The 22,695-nt window shown below is 35.5% G+C and overlaps 1 protein-coding gene, 1 long non-coding RNA gene and 1 pseudogene across 3 annotated transcripts; all 3 read right to left on the reverse strand.

Annotated features, from left to right (window-relative positions):
* Positions 1-1,656: 1,656 nt before the first annotated feature.
* Positions 1,657-2,599, reverse strand: LOC148698375 (uncharacterized). Its single transcript, XR_015954505.1, has 3 exons — positions 2,382-2,599; positions 2,064-2,173; positions 1,657-1,969 (listed from the first exon to the last, which is right to left on the reverse strand). It is a non-coding gene; the product is annotated as an uncharacterized LOC148698375 (long non-coding RNA).
* A 6,332-nt stretch (positions 2,600-8,931) lies between these two features.
* On the reverse strand, positions 8,932-13,875 carry LOC137747009 (putative inactive leucine-rich repeat receptor-like protein kinase At3g03770; annotated as a pseudogene). Its single transcript, XR_015954507.1, has 7 exons — positions 12,124-13,875; positions 11,882-12,012; positions 11,368-11,608; positions 10,730-10,938; positions 10,591-10,640; positions 9,564-9,675; positions 8,932-9,436 (listed from the first exon to the last, which is right to left on the reverse strand). The product of XR_015954507.1 is annotated as a putative inactive leucine-rich repeat receptor-like protein kinase At3g03770 (transcript).
* A 5,838-nt stretch (positions 13,876-19,713) lies between these two features.
* Positions 19,714-22,086, reverse strand: LOC137748388 (Pentatricopeptide repeat (PPR) superfamily protein). Its single transcript, XM_068488535.2, has one exon. The coding sequence runs from the start codon at positions 21,868-21,870 to the stop codon at positions 19,891-19,893; it is 1,980 nt and encodes a 659-aa protein (XP_068344636.1). The 5' UTR covers positions 21,871-22,086; the 3' UTR covers positions 19,714-19,890.
* Positions 22,087-22,695: the final 609 nt, after the last annotated feature.

Raw genomic sequence — 22,695 nt, forward strand, 5'->3', positions numbered from 1 at the left:
GATAGAAGTTCAATGAAACTAACTTCAAAGCAAGAAAATGAAAGATAAGGTAACTTTTGGTTACACGCTTACCAGCTCCATTTTGAGATTATTGCTAGAGAAGCACAGGGTTGCCTTCTTATTGGTTTAGCTTGTGGGTTATTTGGATATTGATTCGAGGATTATTGGTTATTACTTATTAGTTGTTTTTCATAAACAAAAACTCAATTTACTATGCACTTCCTGTCTTTCATTAACTTGTTAAGAAAAGGCACAGATCCATGCACATAATCTAATTGTTGACTTTTCCTTTGTTAACTTACAAAAAGATCGTACATATTCATGCACGTTATCTCACCGTTAAATTTTTCTTTGTTAACTTACAAAAAAATGCACATATCCATGCACATAGTCTCTCCATTAATTTTTTCTTCATGGACTTACTAAAGAACATGCATGACATACTTATGCACGTAGCCGCACACCGTTTTTTTGGCATAGCGAAAAAATAGAGAAAAATGTTACAAACACCCATTAGTATCATTTAAATTTAGGATAATGAGAGTGGTAGATTTACTCTAGTTATAGCACAATTTTTTTCAACTCACTATATTTTACGTTCAAACCTTCCTCCTTATAATTAGAATAAATATAGTGTAAATAAACTATCATAAAATCACCCAGTGATCTCTTATCACTCAAGACCTTTGGTCTCGACCCCGACCTAACCGCCTAGCCTGCCCTCACCTCCATGCGCACGTGCCTATGTCCTCCACGCTGCTATTTTTTTCCTACAAAAAGTTGACCATAAATATCTAAGGTCCATTTCATTTTGTCCTTTATTTTTTCAATTTAGCACAACAAACCCAAAATACCCAATTTCTTCCTAAACTCTTTTTTTTTTTTTTTTTTTATTTTTAAAATAAGTAATTTTTTTTTATCAAATGATATATTTTGTTAAATTAGATGTTAGATTAGCCACTAACAGAGTTTGAACCTACGCCGTTATGCAATGACTCAACACTTTTCCACCACTGTGGTAAAATGCCACTTGTAAATAAGTAATTTCTTTTAAGAAACTAAAGAAATTTAAAATTCTTAAAAATCAAATAAATAATTACTATAAAATATTTATCTTAAGATAGGGGGTAAAATAAATGATAATTTCTATGTATCTATAAAGTTTCAAAATGGAATACACTTTAAATTCGAAAATAAAAACAAAGACCGTAGTGGATGGTGGACACGGCCGCCATTGGTTCTTGCTCAGGTTTTGGAATGACCACGGAGGTGGGAGCTTCTGAACATCACTTAGAAGCTTCTGAGCTTCTATGCTTTCTTTCAGTTAAGATAGTGGGTATATTAATATGATGAATAGTGCTTCTAGATGTATAAAGTTGTTGGAGTGAATTCACCACCACCATCGTATTAAACCAGAGAAATTTTTTTGAACCAGAAATGGAGTGGGTTGACGAAGAATACTACGAAACAATCCACATTTATTACATGTTATCTTTTCTTCTACAACATCTGCTCATTCATCATATTCTTTGTAAACAATTTTCACAGGTTCACCTTGATTATAATTTAGAGGATTTTATATAAATAATTCAGAAGGTTTTACAATTTATATCTAACTAATTGGACGGAATGCATAAAAGAATTGAAGACCATAAATAAACATAAACAAGTCATGAAGTCATGACTTCTTGTATATTATACACTTCCTTTTTACAAAATGTATGGAGTACTCATCAAAGTCCCCATATCTAGACAAGATATGACCCATCCCATTACAACAAAATATGAGCTCGGATCAAACTATCATATTTTCTACGTCTAATATATATATATATATATATATTTCGATACACATGATGATCATCCTTCACATTCAAATCGTCAATCTCACATCACTGTTGCCAGAAACGCCATCATACCAGATTGGGGTATGCTATCGAAAGTGCTAAACCAGGGTCAGGTGAGGAGCCTGTTTTGCAAAAGAAATTCCAAGTCATGCAATTCTCCCTTGACATAAAAAATTGAAACGAACAAAAACAAAGACATTAAGAATCACAGCTTACATTTCTTGGTCCGAAGTCACTCTTGAAAGGCAACACATCCCTTGGCCTTAAATCGAGGATATCGATGCCTCGATTGTAGTTTGTGTGTTCCCTTTAGAATCGGCATGAACCTGCAGGTTTGATCAAAATATAAATATGCATCGATCCAGAACAAATACCAACTTTCAGTTATATTTTGTTAAAATGTTAAAATGTTAGTTGGTTAAATGAACAGTTGATTCAGATCCAGTGATGAAAACATCAGAAACAACAATAAACTAATGTAAATGAATGAAACCCTAAAGAATATAAGGGCTGTTTAGGTTTTGGAAAAATTACCTCTGAAAAATAGTTCTGGTAAATCATGGATGCGATCGATTTAAGAACCATCATCAGGCTCTCTACATCATCGGGATCATCGTTTTCATCGTCGCCTTGGGCTTCGGCAGCCATGGCTAATCTCCAACTCATCAAAGATATTCTCTAACCCAAACACGCCGTACGTAACTGCTATATGTTATAACTCGTGTTTGTTTGTCCACACACATGACACACACACTGCCCTCTTCATTCAATTTATAGGGGCAGTAGATGATTCCAGAATGACACTAGGGTTAGGTGGTAGGAATTTTGATCTTATCGCACTCCAGATATTGCTCCACTCTCTGTCCGACGAGTGTGAGCGTCTCTTTGTTATTTCCTTTTTTCTTTTCTCTTTTTTTTTTTTGTTGGTTACATACTTTTTTGTTTATTTCAACACGTAAAAATGCAAAATTCAAACATTGCGTTTTGAAAGAAGAAAATGTGTATTTGGCTTATTTTGTTTGTTAAATTGAAAAAAAAAAAAAACCGACAAAAAAGAGGAAAGAAAGAGGATATCTAGATCATTGTGCTAAATTTAATTGTAAACCTACACATTGTTGTTATATTTACAGTCATCATAATGGTCTCTTCCAAAATACGAATTAGCTTGGGTTGTGAAGATCGCGTTGTTCCCATGTGCATATCTAGAAGTGCTACATTCTCATTAAAAAACGAAATTTCTGTTGGAAATTATATATTTATATAATATTATAATTTCAATAATTGAATAAAAATAAAATATCACTTGTCTAAATGAGTGTGCTAATAGTAGTTATTGTTGAAATTTGAGTGAAAGGGTTCATTCAAATGATACATATTTTTATTAAGAGTTGCCGTGCCTTTTGCAAAGGCTCTATATGTTTTGTTGTTGAGATATTGAGTTACATCTCTTCATAAAACAAGGCTTTGAGTTCTATACAAGTTCATAGCCTTTACTTGTTGGCAAAATAGTTTAATCCCCAAGACTTTATTTTCTCTCTCATTATTAAATATCTTTTGAGTCGTGTCTTGAGAGTACGGAATATACAAAGTTCGTCAGAGTCCGAAGATTTAAGTGCTTCGACTTCGGATTATAGATTGTTGAATCTTGGGAGACAGACGCCTACCCAAACTACAAGCACAAGAGTAAGGGAGAAATTCTGTCTTTAGGATATTGCATTTATCCAAGCCTCAATCTCCAAGTTTGTTAGTGTTTCTAACTTTCTATCTAGTTATTTATATTAATCGAATACATAATTGATGTTGTGATTTTCTTTGTGATTATTATCATTAGACTTCTTGTGTTATATTTTCATATTTTCTAATATTGCTCCAGCAATTTTCAGGTAGCTTGTGATTGGATTATTGATGAGAATAAATATATTCAATTGATGCATAATTTTTCCATATATTTTTTTGTTTTTTGTTATAACACAAAAAAAAAAGGGTTAAGAGTGCAACCATGTGTATGGATATCCATGTTCTTTTAGTAATCAAAGAAAGACAAAGTTAACGGGGAAATTACGTGCATGGATATATATACGTTATTTTAGTAACAAAAAAAAAAAAAAAAAAAAAAAAAAACAGTTGACTGTGGTATTAGGTGCACGAATATGTGTTCTTTTAGCAAGTTAATGAATGTATTACGTGCATGGATATGTAGCTCTTTTAGTAACCGAAAAAAGAAACAGTTAACGATGATATAATGTGGACAAATATGGGTCTTCTTTATGCAAGTCAATGAATAGACTACGTACATGGTTATGTTTTTCTTTATTAAAAGTCCAAACTTTGATTCAAATAAAAGTATTCAGGATGTAATGTGTTTGTAGGACATATACTTCACCAGCCCCAAAATTACTAAGCACCGGTCAACTTTATATCTTTAAAAACACACTGAACAATTTGTGCTGAGGCACTGTCGAAACACATGAGTTTCGCTCCAACCAGGGGACTAATCACAATGCGCACAGGTCAATACCAAAATAAAGCTTCTAGAGCCCCACGTTGACCGGCAAACGAAAATAGGGAACTCTCCTCAACTATAAAAAAAAAAAAAAAAATTCTTCTCCCACAATTAACCTTCTTATGGTCTTAGATTCTCTAATCCATTATTAGAACTCACTAATTATGATTATGATTCAACCTTTGTACATGTAAACTCTACATTATTTTTTAGAACTACTCTACCTTTGTGGATGTAGCCCAACTTATGGTGAACAACATACTTCTTGTGTTAGTTTCTCTATCTCTATTTTTTTTTTCATACTTCACTTAGTGACCGAAGCAACCCTGTGAAGGTCACATCTCAACATTTTACGTTGGTCCAAAGTCAACCCAATTTTGTTCATTAACATACATCATAACAAACACTCAGGGAAGGAAGACAATCCATTAATTGATCCTCTAATCAATATCCAAATGAGCTATAAGCCAATAAGAGCCGAACACCTAACAGTATCAAGAGGGAACTAAAAGCGTGTAAGTAAAAGTTATCTTATTTGTGTATCTCTGGCTTGAAGTTAGTTTCATTAAACTTCTCGAGATTCTCTCCCGCTTTTTAAAATGCAATGATAAGATTTATTGATAGTGTTAAAAGGTTCACATTGCAAAGACACAACAAAGCTGCAAACAACTAACAACAAACTAGCAGAAACTAACAACAATCCTCAAGTAGTAAGTCAGTTATAAGGTTCGGAGAATCCTCAAACCAACAACAAAGCTCATTATGAAAACCATAGAGATCTAGGCGACACTGTTGGCAAGGTGGCGCACATGAGAAAGATGAACTCCAGTGATGGTGGTCATCAACGATTTGACGTCTTCCACAACAGGTCCAATCAAAGACATGTTGACTGTTGAGAGAAGACTTCATCAAGACTGACACAATCTGGAGCGTTTTGCTCTCAAGGATGAAATTTGGTAAATCCCTCCCTTGGCCACCAAAACCAATCCCTCTCTAACTGCAACGAACTCCACATACAACGGGAAGAAATAATTCTCGAAGGAACCAACAAAAGCAACTATAGATTCCTCCAAATTGTCACGAATAATAACTCCAAACCCCATGTTTTTACTTCCTCATTCCACGCCCAATCCACATTAACCTTTAGGCTACTCTTGGAGAGACAAGATCACTTCACCACATCTCGGTGACCTTTGGAAACCTTAGAAATGAGAAAAAATGCGAGTGAAATCCTGCCACCCACTAAAGACGCATGAGATAACAACATCTGGGGGATCATCCACAAGTGATAAGCAGGAGTCACCACAATTTATAAGCCACTTGTTTTGCCTGCGCGGAAGCCCATTTCGATTTGCTCGCGCGGAGTGCGCTTTGTTTTTTGTGCTCCGAGAACATCTTGTTTGATGTGACTAAAGCCCGTCTGATTTTTCACGAGCAGAGTCTGCCTCATTTTCTGTTAGTAGAGCCCGCCTCGGTTTGCATGTACGGAGCCCATCTCATTTTATGTGTGCTCGGATTCACCTCGTTCTGCGTGTCCAGAGTCTGCCTCGTTTTGTTTGTGTTGAGCCCACCTCGTTTTGCTTGCGCAAAGATCACATCTTTTTACACCCACCAAGCATGACTTTAAGGAAATATTTTGCTTAGGAGTTAAGGAAAATGTTGCATATGTAATCTTACCGTTTGCTAGGTCCCATAAAGTTGAAAAATAAAAAAATAATATAAACCAATGGCAAGGCCCCGAAAGAGATTTGTAGGTGTCGAAAATCTTTGGAATGTCCTACATTAATTTTAAAAAACATGTGGTGCAACTTGACTTAAATTTGGCTTATAATGTATCGTGGAAAAGTTCTCAAAATTGATTGGAAAACGTGGGTTATAACTCAGTTTTTGTGAAAAAAAATTGAAATTTTTAGTTTTAGGAAATATTTTATGCGAGAATTAATGAAAATATTGCAAGACCTTTGTATGTGATTGTATCCTTTATTAGGTCCGAAAACTATTTTCTAATGACTTTTAAAGTTGAAGATAGAAAAAATAATGAAAACTAATAGTGGGCCCCCCAAAAAGATTTGTAGGTGCCTAGAATCTTAGGAATGTCCTGAATTAATTTTAAGAAACATGTGGTGCGAGTATGATGACTCTAACTTTAGTTTATAACAAATATTGTGAAAGTTCTCAAAATCAATTAGAAAATTGTAGGTTATAACTCACAGTTTTTGTGAAAAAAAATTGAAATTTTTAGCTTTATGAAATATCTTGCTTCGGATTTAAGGAAAATATTGCAAAACCTTTGAACTTGATCCTACCATTTATTAGGTCCCGAAACTATTTTTTTATTGAGATTTAAAGTTTGAAAGTAGAAAAAGTTTTCAAAATTGATTGGAAAACATGGGTTACAACTCAATTTTAGTGAAAAAAAAATTGAAATTTTTAGTTTTAGGAAATATTTTGCGTGAGAATTAACAAAAATATTGCAAGACCTTTGTATGTAATTCTATCCTTTATTAGGTCCAGAAACTATTTTCCATTGACTTTTAAAGTTGAAGATAGAAAAAATAATGAAAACTAATAGTGGGCCCTCCAAAAAGATTTGTAGGTGTCTGAAATCTTAGGAATGTCTTGAATTAATTTTAAGAAACATGTGGTGCGAGTATGATGACTCTAACTTTAGTTTATAACAAATATTGTAAAAGTTCTCAAAATCAATTAAAAAATTGTGGGTTATAACTTACAGTTTTTGTGAAAAAAAAATTGAAATTTTTAGCTTTATGAAATATTTTGCGTCGGATTTCAGGAAAATATTTTAGGATCTTTGGACTTGATCCTACCATTTCTCAGGTCCCGGAACTATTTTTTATTGAGATTTAAAGTTTGAAAATAGAAAAATATCTTTAAATTTAAGTTTTAAATCGTTGATTTCAAGTGTTTAAATATGAATTATAATAGATCTTACATAGATAAATATATTTTAAGGAACATGAATATGATAGCTTGTTGGTACGGTAAGGGAAACAAAAGAAAAATTAACAAAAAAAAATGAAAAAGAAAAAAATTGAAAAGCATGGATCGGTATGAAAGTAGCGACTTTACTCAAGCACAGTTGCTAGCGTACTAACGACTGCCCTCGTAAAGGATCGGTAGAAAAGTCTAGATAGTATCCTTTCCCTTTTTTTTTTTCCCTTTTTCTCTTTCCATTGAATTTTTTCTCTTTCTACGTTACTTTATTTACATTCAAATACCTTTAGATTTTATATCGTTGTTTTTGAATTTTTAGAAATGGATTATAAGAAAATTTTCGCTGGGAATACATCTTGTAGAACATGAAGATGATAGTTTGGTGTTGTGGTATGAGAAAAACGAAAATTTAATAAAGTAGGGAATTGTTATTAGCACTCTACAAATCTCATTCTACATCCCTCGTAAGTGTATTTTTTTTTTCTAATTATAGAAAGTTTGGAGTGCAAAATGAAATTTTTGGAGTGCCAATAACAATTCTCATGAAATAAATCATAACATAAATAAAATTAATGGTTTAGGCATAAGGAGACGCACCCCAAATTTATGTCCAAGCCCAAACTCATCCCAATAACGCATGCCCTCGAGAAGGCCCAAGGCGAAGAAGATGCAGTGGAGGCCATGAGGTTTAGGGTTTTGGGGCGTGTGAATAGTAACGCCCTGAGTTCAAGTGTTTAGGGCCGTGTTAATAATAACTCCCTGAGTTCGGCGCATTTCAGCACCCAGTGTACTTGAATTTTTTCCCTCGCCGCAGCGCGGCAAAGAAACGCTTTTTTTAAAGACAGGGTTACTATTAAAACTTACGACATTAGTGTGAATTCTTTCATGGTTGATAGTGACTTATAAATACCACACCTCCGACAACAATGCTTCGTCCTACCAACATGGTTGAAGAGACCGTGTAAAGGCTCTCATTCAGCTCGATATACAGAGTTTAGGATTTAGATGACATCCCAGTCTTTTTTCCTCGGTGACGTACGGAGGGGGTAATGTGTATTAGGAGTACACTATATAACTTTAGTTTGTTTGAGAAGGAATAAGGCAGAAGCTAGTTGAGAGATTTTCCGGCATTTTTTGTATAAGATTTGATGCTGAGATAGGTGGCCAGCTTCAGTTTGAGTTATGCAAATATTGAATTCGGGCCGGTCTCCGTTTCGTGGCTACTGATTAGCATGTTTTCCTCTTTTTTTCCTTTAGTATGGTTCGAAATCAAGTATTTATGCTCTGTTAAAATAAATAAAACGTGCCAATATCGCGGAAATCTTAGAGATACGAGGGAAGAAAATTACTTCACTCTTACTATCGGCATCGGAGTCTTGAAAAAGGATATACATACATATAGATGTTTAGGTAGAAATTTTCATTCTTGATCATATGTTGAGTGTTGGGACCAAATTTGCGCACTTCTACGGATATGGAGGCACAAACTCAAGCATGGTCCCACATTTAGCAGTGGTCCATTTCAACAAGCATGACATTTATCCATCTCCATTTGCAATATTAGAAATGGAATCAGCGCAGACTGCAGAATTGTTATAATTTCTACCATTAAGTAGAAATCTCCCGCACTATAATTTTTTCTTTATTGGGATACCAGGATCCTAGAGCTCATGAGAGAAAAATACATTTAAAAAAAAATTGACAGTACGAGGGGGAGTTTTATAAAAAGTTACACCTAATCAGAAGGACATAATAACATAATACTAACATTAAGGGCTTACAGAGCTTATACATTTGCCATTTGGTATGGTGCATTTCAAACAGTGTTCCCTAACTAATGAAAAGATAGGAGGAAGATGAAAGTCAGATTAGCTGGAGTTGGGGTGATGAAATGGGCGAGCCCTGATTACTACTCAAAAAGTTCATCTGTCGCTGAATCCTGAACCTGCGCTGCAAAATGCAAATTCCAAAGAATGTCTTCGACTGAAGGCCTATCAGCTGCCTCATCAGAAAGACATCTCACACATATCTCCATCATTGTCTTCAGCGATTCATCCGAGCATTCCTTGTGCACTGCTGGATCCACAATGCTCCTTCGAGCTGTGTCATCAGTGGTCAAACTTACTTGTAACTGCGTAAGAAACAACCAAAACAGAATTTCTGGTTTAGCTGGAGAAAGCAATTTTTGTTGGTTCAATCAGGATGATATCAAAGAGCGTAAAAGAAAAGAACAAATTGATTGAAGAGAAAACACTCACAAGGTCTTTCAAAACACCAACTTCATTTTGGAACATGATAGGCCTCCCCAAAATGATTTCTAGCAAGATTACTCCAATATCATAAACGTCGTTCTTACACTCATGGTTAACCCTGCAAAAGGGAGTAAGTAACAAAATCATCCAGTATGTGTGCACGTGTATTACATTCATTTGTATGCAAAATGAATGTAATACAAGCATACAAATAAAGAGGTTTGCACTTATTTCATTTGGATTTATCTTCTATACTAAAAGAGTAACCGTGTTGGGTAATGCTGATGAAACTATGACTAAATACACAAAATAAAAGAGCTTACAAGGATTTCATGAGATACCGAAAAGCAACACATTAGACAAAAGGCGTGCTTATTAATGCATTTCTGTGAAGTTAGAGGGAGACTAAGATGAGGAACTTTGTTTAGAATGGTGTCATTGTTACTAATGATGATCAGTAACTGAACCAGACAGGTACTTATTGATGAAATTCAGGTTTCACCATAAAACCAATTGGCAATATGGGGAGTAGCCCAAGATCATATAAGCACATAGCAAACCTTGTCCCTCACCGATGTGGGACAACTCTCAACACGCCCCCGCACGTGGGCGGATTTTCAAGCCTACACGTGGACAACAACTGGGTGACATGGAGCGCGTGTGGCCGTTTGGCTTCACACGAGAACAACCCGCTCTGATACCATGATGAAATTGAGGTTCCACCATAAAACCAATTGGCAATATGGGGAGTAGCCCAAGATCATACAAGCACATAGCAAACCTTGTCCCTCACCGATGTGGGACAACTCTCAACACTTACATGATGATTAACATGAAGCAACTCAAGGTGAATTTCTTATATAACTCAAAAATGAAGCTTTGCAGAAAGCGTAATTTTAAACTTTTGTGGAGGAGAGCTTCATGCTGAAGTATTTGTCTAGACTCTGCACAAAATAACTGAATTTATTGGCCTAGCTCGTATGCGTTTAATATGTGATTTCTATATAACTTCGGAAAGTAGACATGCTAATACCTAGTTTGAATGCTTCCTTTCAGTGCAGGAGAAGAAACTGTAGTACCCACCTGTTGGATTAAAAAGAAAAAGTTAACTCGGAGGACAATGTCGAGGGGGATTTTAACTCACCAAAGCAGTATATTTTTGTAGGTCTTACCGTTCCCCTGTTGTTTTCAGCTAAAAGAGGTAGGTTATAACTGCTTATTTTCACATGAAGATCGTGATCCAATAAGACATTTGTTATCTTGAGATTATTTGATTTTACACCAGGAACAATCCCTGTATGCAGAAACTGAATACCCTTTGCAACTCCAATTGCAGCTACTATTCTCTGCGCCCAAGTAAGCTTTCGTCCTGGAGGTCCTTCTGCCAAACTAAGTGTTAGACGTGAATATCCAGTTTCTCCCAATGCAAAGATGTTACAAACAGAAGCAATCAAAGAAGACGAAGAAATCAGTAAAGAGTAATAGATGACTGTCCATTGCCACATATATGTATGCAATGTTGAGCAATTAAATAGGTCTCACCTAGAAACCTTCTGCTAAAAGATACTGATAACACGTCATCGGCATTTCATGCATTAGATATTATACTTTAATTTAAATCATGACTGATTTTTTTTTTTCTTGGTTTCACATGAGCTTGGTTTCACATGAGTTACGTATAGAATACGGGATACCATCATAATCTGAAATCACTTTCTACGATTAACAGAAGAATGATTCAGAGTTACGCAACTGAAAATGCAACCATTAATCCTGAAAAGCAGTATAAGTACATGAAAAGTAACTTTACCAGAAATGCAGCCTCTTAGAGTTCCATTTGGAACAAACTCAAATACAAGAAATATTCTGCCGACCCCTGAATCATCGGGATGGTACTCCAAGCAATGTCCAAGAGCACTAACCAAATGGCTATGTCTCAGTTTTGAAATCAGCTCAAGGTGGTGCGTGTAGACTTGTGGAGCCTGCCTCTTTCTCATTTTCAAGCCTCTGATAGCAACAAGTGTTCCATTGGTGAGCTTCCCTCTATACATCTGCCGTTATTGTTACAAAACAACAAACATTTCAGAGTGACAAATTTGCATTTCACTAGATCATAAAGACTAAGACATTCATATTATAATTGCCAGAGTATGCTGAGAACTTTTAAGTATTTCCTTGAAATAAAAGTCCACAGGACAATTAGCTACAACAGAGAGATTTTACAATTCAAATGTTACGTATTATTGCATTTCAACGGTTCTGACCTATGGCAACTTGCAAATTGAGAGAACATCGTATCGCTATCAGTAAGTAATGTTGAATACCTGTCCATGTTTGCCTTCACCAAGTAATGTTGAATCATCAAAGTCATTCGTAGCTTCCTTGAGCTCCTCCAAAGAAAATGTTCGATAAGCAGGAACGCTGGCTCCCAGCTTCATTGTTTCTGATATATATTCTGCAAATAAAGGACTCTCCTACTGTAATTATGTATAAAGGAATGTGATGGTGAGTGATTCTCGTGATCCTAATTTACAGAGAATGAAAAGGAAAGAAATATCAAAATTACTTGCATCCGAGAGTAGCTTGGCTGTGTTGACTGTTGAAGCTGAATCTCTAATCAACCGTGTTCTGGGACTTTTAACAGGCAGCTGTTCGCCGTATAACCACTTAACAGCCATGAAAGCCAGAGCAACAATTGCAGCGGCACCCACAATGCCTGCCAGGGCTTTTGATGCAACGACTTGTTTATTATCATGAAGCCTCTTGCGCTTTTCGTCACCAGAAGGCGGTATCTCCACCGCCAGAGCTTCATGGTGGCACAAGTTAGAAGGATGCTGCTGCTGCTTCTGGTCCACATTCGTCAAACAATTCCCGGAATAGAGAACAACCACACTGCTGCTCTTCGAACCCCGGTTTTTGAGGCAAGTGGGCAAGTCCCCTGCCAAAAGATTTGAGGACAAATTCACAAAAGCAAGCTCAGCATTGCAAGACATGTTCTTGGAGAGCACTCCGGTGAATTTATTTCCGGCAATGTCAAGATAATTGATGGAAGGCAGCGACAGCCAGGAAGGCGAAAAAGGCCCCACGAATTGATTGAGTGAAATGTCAAGCCTCTGGAGCTGAAAACCGCCTCGGAATCCGGTCTGGATTCCAAGGCGAAACTTGTTGTTTCGGAGCACAAGGGTTACCAGCTTGTTCTTGGAACGTAAGCTTGGAAAACGAGGCCCGAAATAGTTAGCTTCCAAATCAAGAAATTGCAAGTTTGTGAGGCTTTTGAGGTCAGGAACTTCGCCGGCCAGGAAGTTGTGGGAGAGAGAGAGGACTCTGAGGGTTTGCAGAGATGCCAGAGAACGCGGGAGAAAGCCGTTGAGGAGGTTGTGGTTCAAACTGAGAACGGCCAACGACCGAAGCGAAGCCAGCGACGGCGGGAGTCGGCCGGTGAAGTTGTTGCGGTCGAGGATGAGAGTCTGGAGGTTGACGAGGGAGGAAATGTGGGGAGGGATGGCGCCGCTGAGGTAGTTGGAGGTGAGGTTGAGAATCTCGAGGGAAGATAAACCGGCGATGGAGGGAGGGAGTGGGCCCCAGAGGCGGAGAGAGACCAGAGATAGGACTTTGAGGGTTGGGAAGGCGGAGGCGAGAGCGGAGAAGAGAGAGTGGGTTGAGAAGTCACGCGGCAGCGGAGGGAAGGCAGCTCCGCCGCCTGAAATGTGGAGCTGGGTAACGTTGCCTTGGTAGCAAGAGAGAGTGAGGGAAGGAGTTGGTTCAATGCTGCACAAAGAGTGTCCGTCCTTGGAACTGACTAGGTTTAGAGGTGGTGGGTAGTTGAGGAGCTGCTGGATTTTCAGAAGGCTCTCAGACTCCGACTCAGTAGCAGCACCTGAGTGGTGGACGGAGAAGAGGGAGGATATCAACAGAAGAAGAAGAAGATGTGAGTTCGCCATTGTTACACTTAACTGAGTAGTTGAGTGAGTTGCAGAAACCCAAAAGGCTTCACTTCTACAAAATCTTCCTTCTTCAATTCATCTTCTAGCTGGATTTTGCTATCAACCAATCACATGTTCAGTTGTATCAAACTAATAACCTGATCATTTCCTATTTCATTCATTTTCTAATCTAATCTTCGAACTTGAATCCAGAGGATACCTTTGTTTATTTGGACGATGAGGAGTGTTGTCCCGTACACATTAAAAAGTAAAAACATTATTTAACGTGTACGGAACAATACTTATAGAAACTATTATTAATTAGCTCAACCTATAAATCTTTCGCTTATTAAAGTTTGAATTCAACTACTTTCTAATTTGTGTGATATTTATGCAAAAATATTAGTTATTACATTGCGTCTTTATAAAGACTTCCACCTTGTAGGCCTCAAAACATAGGTTTCCTTTTTCCACAAGAACTCTAAACCATTCGATCACATGAGAAGTTTACAGGCAACGCCACTCTCTTCAACTTATGAATTTCATATATAAAAATAAAAGAAAATAATGGAAATAATTTGAAAATTTTGAGTTTTAACGATAAGGATAAAATAAAAGGTAAAGCGAATAGTATTATGATTTATTTTTTAGTGTAAAAATGTGGTTTTTCGTTAAAGTGAACAGTATCGATAGCTTTTCGTTAAAGTTTCCTAAAAATAAGGATGAACTGTTAATTTAGTCATTGAATTATCACCTGGGTGAAAATTACATTCCTAAACTATTTTTTCAGAAAAATTAGTCCTTGAATTAAACAAATATGCCAATTAAATCATTAATATTTTATTTGAAGCTATTATATTTAATTTTCTGTTAATTTAAATCACGTTACTTGCATATGATACACATTGAACGGTAGATTGGTAATTTTATATAAAGGAATAGTGTATGGAGTTAACTTTAAAGGGTAAATTAAAATTAAACATTAGATTCGCAACCTATATGAAATGCTAAAGGTTTATTGGCGAGAAAATGACAATATTACACTCTAAAGTGTGTCAAGTAACTTAAGTTAACGAAAAGGTGAATAAAATAACTTTGAATATAATAGTAGGGATGAAATTAGTAATTTTAATGAATTTATGGACTTATTTTACCAAAAAATAATAATAATTTAAAGACTAATTTTTACTGAAATGATAATTTAAAAACTAAATCGGCACTTCATATTAAAAATAAATAATTGTAGTAAAGTACGACGTTGGCAAAATTTGAGAGTACTGTGAGAATTATTAAAAAATGTAAAAGTACCTCAAAACGTAATGTAAACGGTTAAAAGTGAAGTGACAAAATGGGTAGCGAGTAGTGAGAGGAAGATAGATAAGAGGAACAGAAGCCAAACAATGAGTTAAGTACTGAAAGCGTAGTAATTGTCGGTGGTCCATCCACTTCACTTGACATGAAGTAGATAAGCAATTATTCAAGGATGGTACTTGCGCTCCTGTGAATGCATATATCTTATTATTTGCCAATAACGTATTTTTACTCTATAAGTTCTATAATAGAAATTGTTTGATTTTATAATTTTTCATTTGAAGACTATTCATACAAAAACAATTATTCGAATTGTTTATTATTTAATTATTCAAATGTATAAAATAAATAAACGATTCATCGTAAATATGTTACCTAGTTCTCATGCTGTTGATTTATTCTATATTTTTAAATATATAAACATTTAATTTTTTTGTTTATACGATATTCGAATAAATATTAAGATATTAAAAAATTCTAATTATGAATCTATACGTTAATGATACGTTGTTCAGAAGTAGAACATTCAATAAAACAATAAAAAAATAAAGAAACTTTAACGAAAAACTTCCGATATTATTCACTTTAACGAAAAATTATATTTTTACACTAAAAAATCAATCATGATATTATTCACTTTACCTTTTATTTTGTCCTTATAGTTAAAATTCAAAATTTTCAAATCTTTTTCATTAGTTTTTTTAAAAAAAATTAAAAATTAAAAAGAGAAAAAGAAAAAAAAAAGTAGAACATTTGCAGGACGCAAGTATTATTGATTAATGAATGCGCTGCATGGAATATACGTCATGTTTCAGAAATTGAGTAGATCAATAATTCCTGAGAAGTCTATGGAATGGTGCGAATGAGTGGGACAGGGCAAATGCACATGATAATATGAAGTGTCACATGTGCATTTGTCTTCGCATAGAAAACTGGCACGTCATACCAATGGGAACTTTGGACTACGTTTGTCTTCTAACAGAATCGTCGTATCTGTTCATCATATATCGTATGATCAGTTTTTATCAAGTAATGTTTATGTTTATTTTTAAATAAAAATATTTAAAATAATTTATGACTGCACGATATACGATGAACAAACACGATTCACCGATCTTTGAGATCCTCACAAAGAAGATCCGAACTCGTTTGTCTTTATCAACAAATTTGAAGTGTTGCCCTATGTTTGATCATTACATTTTCAATTTAAAACTAAGGGAAATGTTATTTGCACTCCAAAAATCTCATTCTACACTCTTCACAAGTGTATTTTTCTTTCCTAATATAGAAAGTTTGGAATGTAGAATGAGATTTTTAGAGTGCTAATAACAATTCCCAAAAATAAAACCCAAAATGAAAATTTAGGTTTTATTTATGAGAACTTTAACGAAAAACTCCCGGTACTGTTTACTTTAACAAAAAAATCACATTTTTACATTAAAAATTTAATACTGGTACTATTTATTTTATCCTTTATTTTATTTTTATTATTAAAACTTAAAACTTTTAAACCACTTTCATTAGTTTTATTTTATTTATATTTCAAGAGCAACTCGAGAAGCGCAAAATTGGCAACAATACCAAGGATTTTGCAGATTTGGGCCTCGGCGTTGGAATCAAGCGTATGGTATGTTGTTTTGATGTGAACGGAGCATAAATTTTTTCTCACCAGCTTTATTTGCGACATAAGGGCAAATTTGCCCACATATCTTCGTTTATCATCCCAAAATTGAGTTATAAAGTTTTGAGGATATTTTTTATATTTCATTAATTGTTTATTTAATTTCCTTTTTGAACTTTAATCCAACTAGGGTTTGGGTTTAAGTATTAGGCCTATAAATACACCTCTTGGGTGTTGTGAATGCCATCTCTCAACTATTATTCAATAAACTTGTTCCTGCTCAACTTTTCTAGTGGATTTTAGTATTGGGATTTCGTTCGATTTTCTTTGTTATATACTCCGTTGCATCAACTAGGAACGATGTGTTTCTCTTTAGGCATCCGAGCTGAAATTTGCCTCACGCCGTTTAAATTAATTTAAAATTAAATAAAACTATATGCAGTTTTGAGTATTTTTGAACAAAATGTAATTTCTGCAAAAGTTTAAATTGTGCTCATATTGTCAGGTCTTCCGTCAAATTAAAAGACAAACGACAAAGTAGTTTTCAAAGATAAATTATTAAGAAAGAGATGTTCACTATGTTTCCTTTTTATGGGAAATATGAAGACCACTGCCCAAAAAGAAAAATAATTCGTGATGCCGATATATACTATATATTTCAAATCAGTCGTTTTCTAGACAGCAAATTAAGAGTCGTTTTTATAGTGGCCAAACGCAAACAAACATTTTTGTTATTTAGGCAGACAAATCTCACATCTTGCAGTCACGGGTGAGCCTATGAACATTCACTGCATTATTTATTTGTAATCACAGTGGCTGAGAAATCTAAACACTGATTGATGTCAAAAATTATGAAGCTAATTATGTTTGTGGTGATTAAATCAATACACCTACTTAGCGCACACGTAACTTTTCTTTGGTTCGTTTTAGTGACACCTCACAAATTATTAACCACAAACATTCTGTATTTATTTTTAAAAAGGAGAAAATATTTTAAAATGCTATTAAGCTTACTCCAATGTCTTATCACTTCATACATTTTAAAATAATACTTTTATTGACAAATTTATCTTTGTATAAAATAATCTTTAAAGACTTATAGTATTAAAAGACATTTACTTTTAAAAAGAGAAAATATTTACTTTTATGCAGACTGTTTTCAGTCTGCATTTACTTTTAGAAAGAGAAAATATTTTAATACGCGCATTTTAACTTCCCAAAAAACCCTCGTACCCCACACTTTAGGCATATGTCGATCTGGGGTTTTAGGTTTCCATCAAGAGATGATCATCTATTGCTGATAAACGGATTGGCTGCAATGTTTGGCTGATCATCTTTGATTAGTTTGCACCAGTTCATTATAAACAAAAGTATACCATATATTTCTTGGTGGTTTGGCGGAAGAAATGAGAAAACGTCATCCTAATTCTTCGAGAAACATCAACATGTTTAGTGCTTTTACTGTGTTTCTTCAACCGCGATACAGTAGAAAAACATCATATATTTCAAGCATAATTTTAAGTTTATCACATTGAATTCGTAGGTTGCATTTAGAAGTAAAAATTTAAACCGTAGTCAATAATTTGTGAGGTGCCAATAAAAAAAACCCTTTTTTATCTACATATTTATGTTTTAGTTCTTCAATTGGAGCTTGACGAATTCTCCTATGCTCCTCGTCAGTGTAATGAAGCGGCTCATTTGGTGGCGACTTTTGTTCTAAGACGTGGTGGTTCATTTGGTGGCGGCAGCTAAATTGGATGGGCCGCGATCTTGTTGGCCTCCCAATCAAACTAGCATGGAACTTGTATCTATATATATATATATATAGAGCAGGCATCTCTTTCCAAACAAGCACCTGCATAAACAAAACGTCATTCACTAGATGTTTAAACCAAGACTCGCAACGAGTGGATAAGCATTCTACAGTTTAGGGTACATCAATCCCAAACTGGCCCTTCGTCCTTACAACGAGCAAAGCTCGTCGCAGTTAACGTACCCATAAGAATCGTGATAAATGCCAAAGGCCATAACAAAATTTTCAGTACTTCACGCTATTTATAATCTTTAAAGCTTCACAGTTCACAATCACAACATTAATCCAAATAGAGCATAAGATAACATTTACGGAAGTAACAATGACAGAAGCAATAAAAAAATTTCCTTCATTCACTTAATTAACAAAAACAATTAGCTGAGATGAAACTACAACAATACTAATAAATAACATCGAAATTCTATTTTAATCAATCAACAAATCCAGAACAAGAGTACAATGGAATATGAACTCAATTCGGCGGAATCAAATGAGGGTTTCAGACATTTACCTGGTAACAGAACCAGCAACACTAATAACTAGTGATCTGTCTGTAATCTGTATTACCAATTCCGGAGCCTGTATTTTTTGCCTTCAGTAATCTGTATATCTTGCACTTCATCACCTTCAGTCCTCTTGAATACATGCCTTCAGTAAGTAAAGCTGAATGCTTTCATTTTTTTTTTCTAACTAAAGTAGGTCCACCCAAAAACCATATGTGACGTGTTCGTCAAAGTACATACAAGAATACAAAAGCTAAGGCCTCTGAATTATTATATACCACTTGTTTCTTTTATATTTATAAAAGGCAAAATAAATAGAATGAATGCTCAAATCTAATCTTGTAACTTGAACTCATCGAAGAGAATACAAAAACACTTTATGGCAGGAGAAAAGTGGGGGTGACCGGTATTGAACAAAGGACCTCAAATGCATGAGTAAATGATCTTAATCACCTGAGCTACAAGACATGTCATCTACTTCTTCGTTAGGAAAGATTAAAGTATTCTATTAAAACTAGCATAATACTTTAAGTAGCAAGAGATTTCCAATGTTAACGCATTTAGAAGGTTGAGCAACATAAAAACTGAACTGCTAACACAACGAGAAAATTCACAATCATCCCATCCCTTGAAACCATCAGATTATTGCTTTCAAACCCTCACATAACTGTGGACAAAAAATCAAAAGAAAATTAAAAAAATCTCAGCAGCACAAAGGAAACAGAAACATCCACATGAGATGAATTTTTGCACGTCTCAAAAGAAATAACCCCCAAATTTTCACTAATGAGTACACAACCAGAATATCTAAGCCTACAAGTTTCCAGTGGCCACCTAGTAATTAATTGCTATGGAATATCAGCCAAAGGATGACAACTTATCAGTGATTGCATACAAGTTTGAACAAACGACTTATGTGCATGGATTCATATGTTAAGGGTTACCGTTTGTTATCTATATGGATGTAGTCAGCAGACGAGTAGCATATAAAAAATTGATGTATTAGAAAAGATAACTTCCATGCCTGACATAAAGAACGTTGAATATGTGTGATTCTTGTTACTTTAGAAAGTCCAGCACATTCTCTATGCCCAAAGTTGCCTAAAACACAAACGATACTAGATGACGGGGAACAAATATACACCTTGCTGTACTGTTGAACTCAACGCACTGTGCTAATCTTTGAATTTTCTTCTGGAAGATATGGACAGACAATATCTTTGTACGTTTGCCTATCAGGAATTACTCCCTCAATTACCATGTAATCATGCAATGCAATGACTTCTTCGGGGCTGCAATTCTTACTCAAATTGGTAATGAGTGTGGTGTATGTTATAAAATCAGGAACCACACCCCTTGAAATCATTACCTTCATAAGTTCTTTTGCTTGTTGAATACACCCAAACTTGCACAAGAAGTTGATCAATATATTGTAGGTGACTATATTCAATGAAATTCCAACCTTTTCCATTTCCCGAAGCAAAACAAACGCCTGATCAATCATCCCACTGATGAAATACCCATTTATCATTGTGTTATAGGTTATAATGTCATGAATATCCATCCTCTGTAATGAATCCATCAAAAGTTTTGCAATATCCACTGATGCCTCTTTGCATAACCCGTTAATAACAGAATTGTATATCACCAAATTAGGTTTTTCCTTCCCCACTATCAGTTTTTCATAAATCTGAACTGCACTTCCTATGTTCCCTTCTTTGAAGTGGCAATCAATCAAAGTGCCATGGGTGATGGTGTCAGGAAGTAAACCATGAACAAACATGCTGCCCATCAATTGCTTGGCCGCTCTCAAATTTTTGCTTTTGCACAGATAATCGATCAGGATATTGTGGGAGAAAACATCCTTGATGAGGTTCTTCTCAAGGATGTGTCTATGAAATCTAATTGCTTCTGTCGCAAGCCCATTTCTAGAGAGCCCCTTGATGAGGATTGAATAGGTGAATTGATCAGGGCATATATTCCTCTCAATCATGTCAGACAACAAGGAAAAAGCTTCCTCAGTATCTCCTTCTATGCAAAGCCGATGGATAATTGAATTGTAAACAACAGGATTAGGGGTCAAACCCCTTTCCACCATTTCATCGCATAATCGAAGTGCCACCTCCAAACTCCCCCGTTTTGCATATCCATCTACTAGAGTTGCATAAGTCCTCAAATTGAACGGAACACCTACCTCGGTCATTTCAGCACGGATTTCTTCTGCAACCGATAAACCACCAATTTTGCAAAACCCATTGATGATACAATTGTAAGTAACTGAATTGGGCGTAACACAGTACTCCGACATTAGCCCCATCTTTCTCAAAACCTTCAAAGCAAGTTCCATATCACCCATCCTGCATGCTCCATCTATAATCATGTTAAAAGTAACAACACTAGGCCAAACTCCACTCTTCAACATCCGATAATATGCCGATATTGCTTCTAGTAACTTGCATTCCTTACAAAGAGCATAAATAACCAAATTGAAGGTATTAACATTTTCAACATACCCATATGAAAGCATTTCCTTATACATCTTCCAAAACCTATCAATCTCGTTCAACTTAATCACATGGTTAAGAAAGTTATTCCAAGCATGAATCGAAACCCAATAACCATCCGATCTCAGCTTCTTGATCACCTCATAAGCACCCTCGGAGTCCCCGAACTGAGTACAAGCCCTCACAAACGCATCAAACACTGCAGGGCTTGAACAACCACAACTAGTAATCAACCCTTCCAAAACATCCAATGGGGGCAAACCCTCTGCCCCCATTAGACTCTCCATAAGAGACAAGGCATCATCGTACCTCCTAGAATCGATCAAAACATGAATTACAGTACAAGAAGATTCCAAAAACTGAGGAAAGTTCCTGTTCCTGCGAACCCAGTTGTAAAATTCTAAGGCCAACTGCGGCGAGTTCCGAAACTCGCGAACAACACGGCTGACTAATGAACTGGTTAGAGAGGGGGATATCTGCTCTAAGAGTTTCCATCTCCTCTGTCGAAGATTAACACAAACTGCTTTGAAGACAATGTTGTCGGAGTTTGGGGGTGAGAAATGCTTACTTGCGTGAAGACCGCGGCAAATCAGACGGCTTGTTTTGGGCGGAGAGAAGAAGCTTGGAACCCAGTTCATCAAATGGCGCCGCCGTTTCTGGAACAAAGCTTGAGACCCCAAATCCAGTGCATCATCACCATTCACTTCGCAGATTTTTTCGTTTCTTTTGCGTTCTTTTAAGACAATAACAGTGAGATGCTGCGACGAAGGGGGAGAGCGCAATGCCACAGAACTTCTACTTCTACGGGGGAAAACACAGTTTCAGTCTTTTTTTGTTTTTCTCTTTTTGTTTTTTTTTTTTAACCTAGAGCTGTAGATGTTGGACTCTTGGGCTTTGTGCGTTGGCTCAAATAGGATAGCTTTTTCAACATGCCCAAACAAGATACGTCACATGTTATTATAGAAGCGGAGGAAATTTTTTTCTTTTAAGCTTTTTTTTTTTTTTAATTGTATAATAACATATAACATATTACATTGAGTTTTGGGTAGAAAAATATTTCCTCAAATACAAAGCTGCTTACATAAAATGAGTTTGGCACTATGTGATGTTTTAATTTAATAATATAATGCCATATGTTGAACACATGTCGTTGTGTAGTGAAAGGAATGTCACAGTGGCGGTGAAACTATCCCAAATTGGTGAAATTTTGTAGACATATGGATTATGATTATGATGAATGATGAAAGATTGCTTCAAGGCACGTATAGATATATTATATTTTCAAGACTCTATTTGTCTTCAGATACAATGTGCAAAAGCAATATGCAAATAAACCTTGTGTATATAATGAAGCCAGGCCTGCCTATTGTTTGTCAAAATTTAGCACCTCCCAAGACAAACGCTCAAAGAAATAGACAAGATCGCACAATATTTAAATTTTAGTTTCCAGAGGCTTTTGTATA

This window comes from Pyrus communis, chromosome 2 (genome assembly GCF_041283825.1).
Source record: "Pyrus communis isolate YQ-2024b chromosome 2, ASM4128382v1, whole genome shotgun sequence".
NCBI classification, from domain to species: domain Eukaryota; kingdom Viridiplantae; phylum Streptophyta; class Magnoliopsida; order Rosales; family Rosaceae; genus Pyrus; species Pyrus communis.

Excerpts from the sequence above, each read along its gene's own strand:
- LOC137748388 (XM_068488535.2), bottom strand. The coding sequence starts at position 21,870 with ATGAACTGGGTTCCAAGCTTCTTCTCTCCGCCCAAAACAAGCCGTCTG.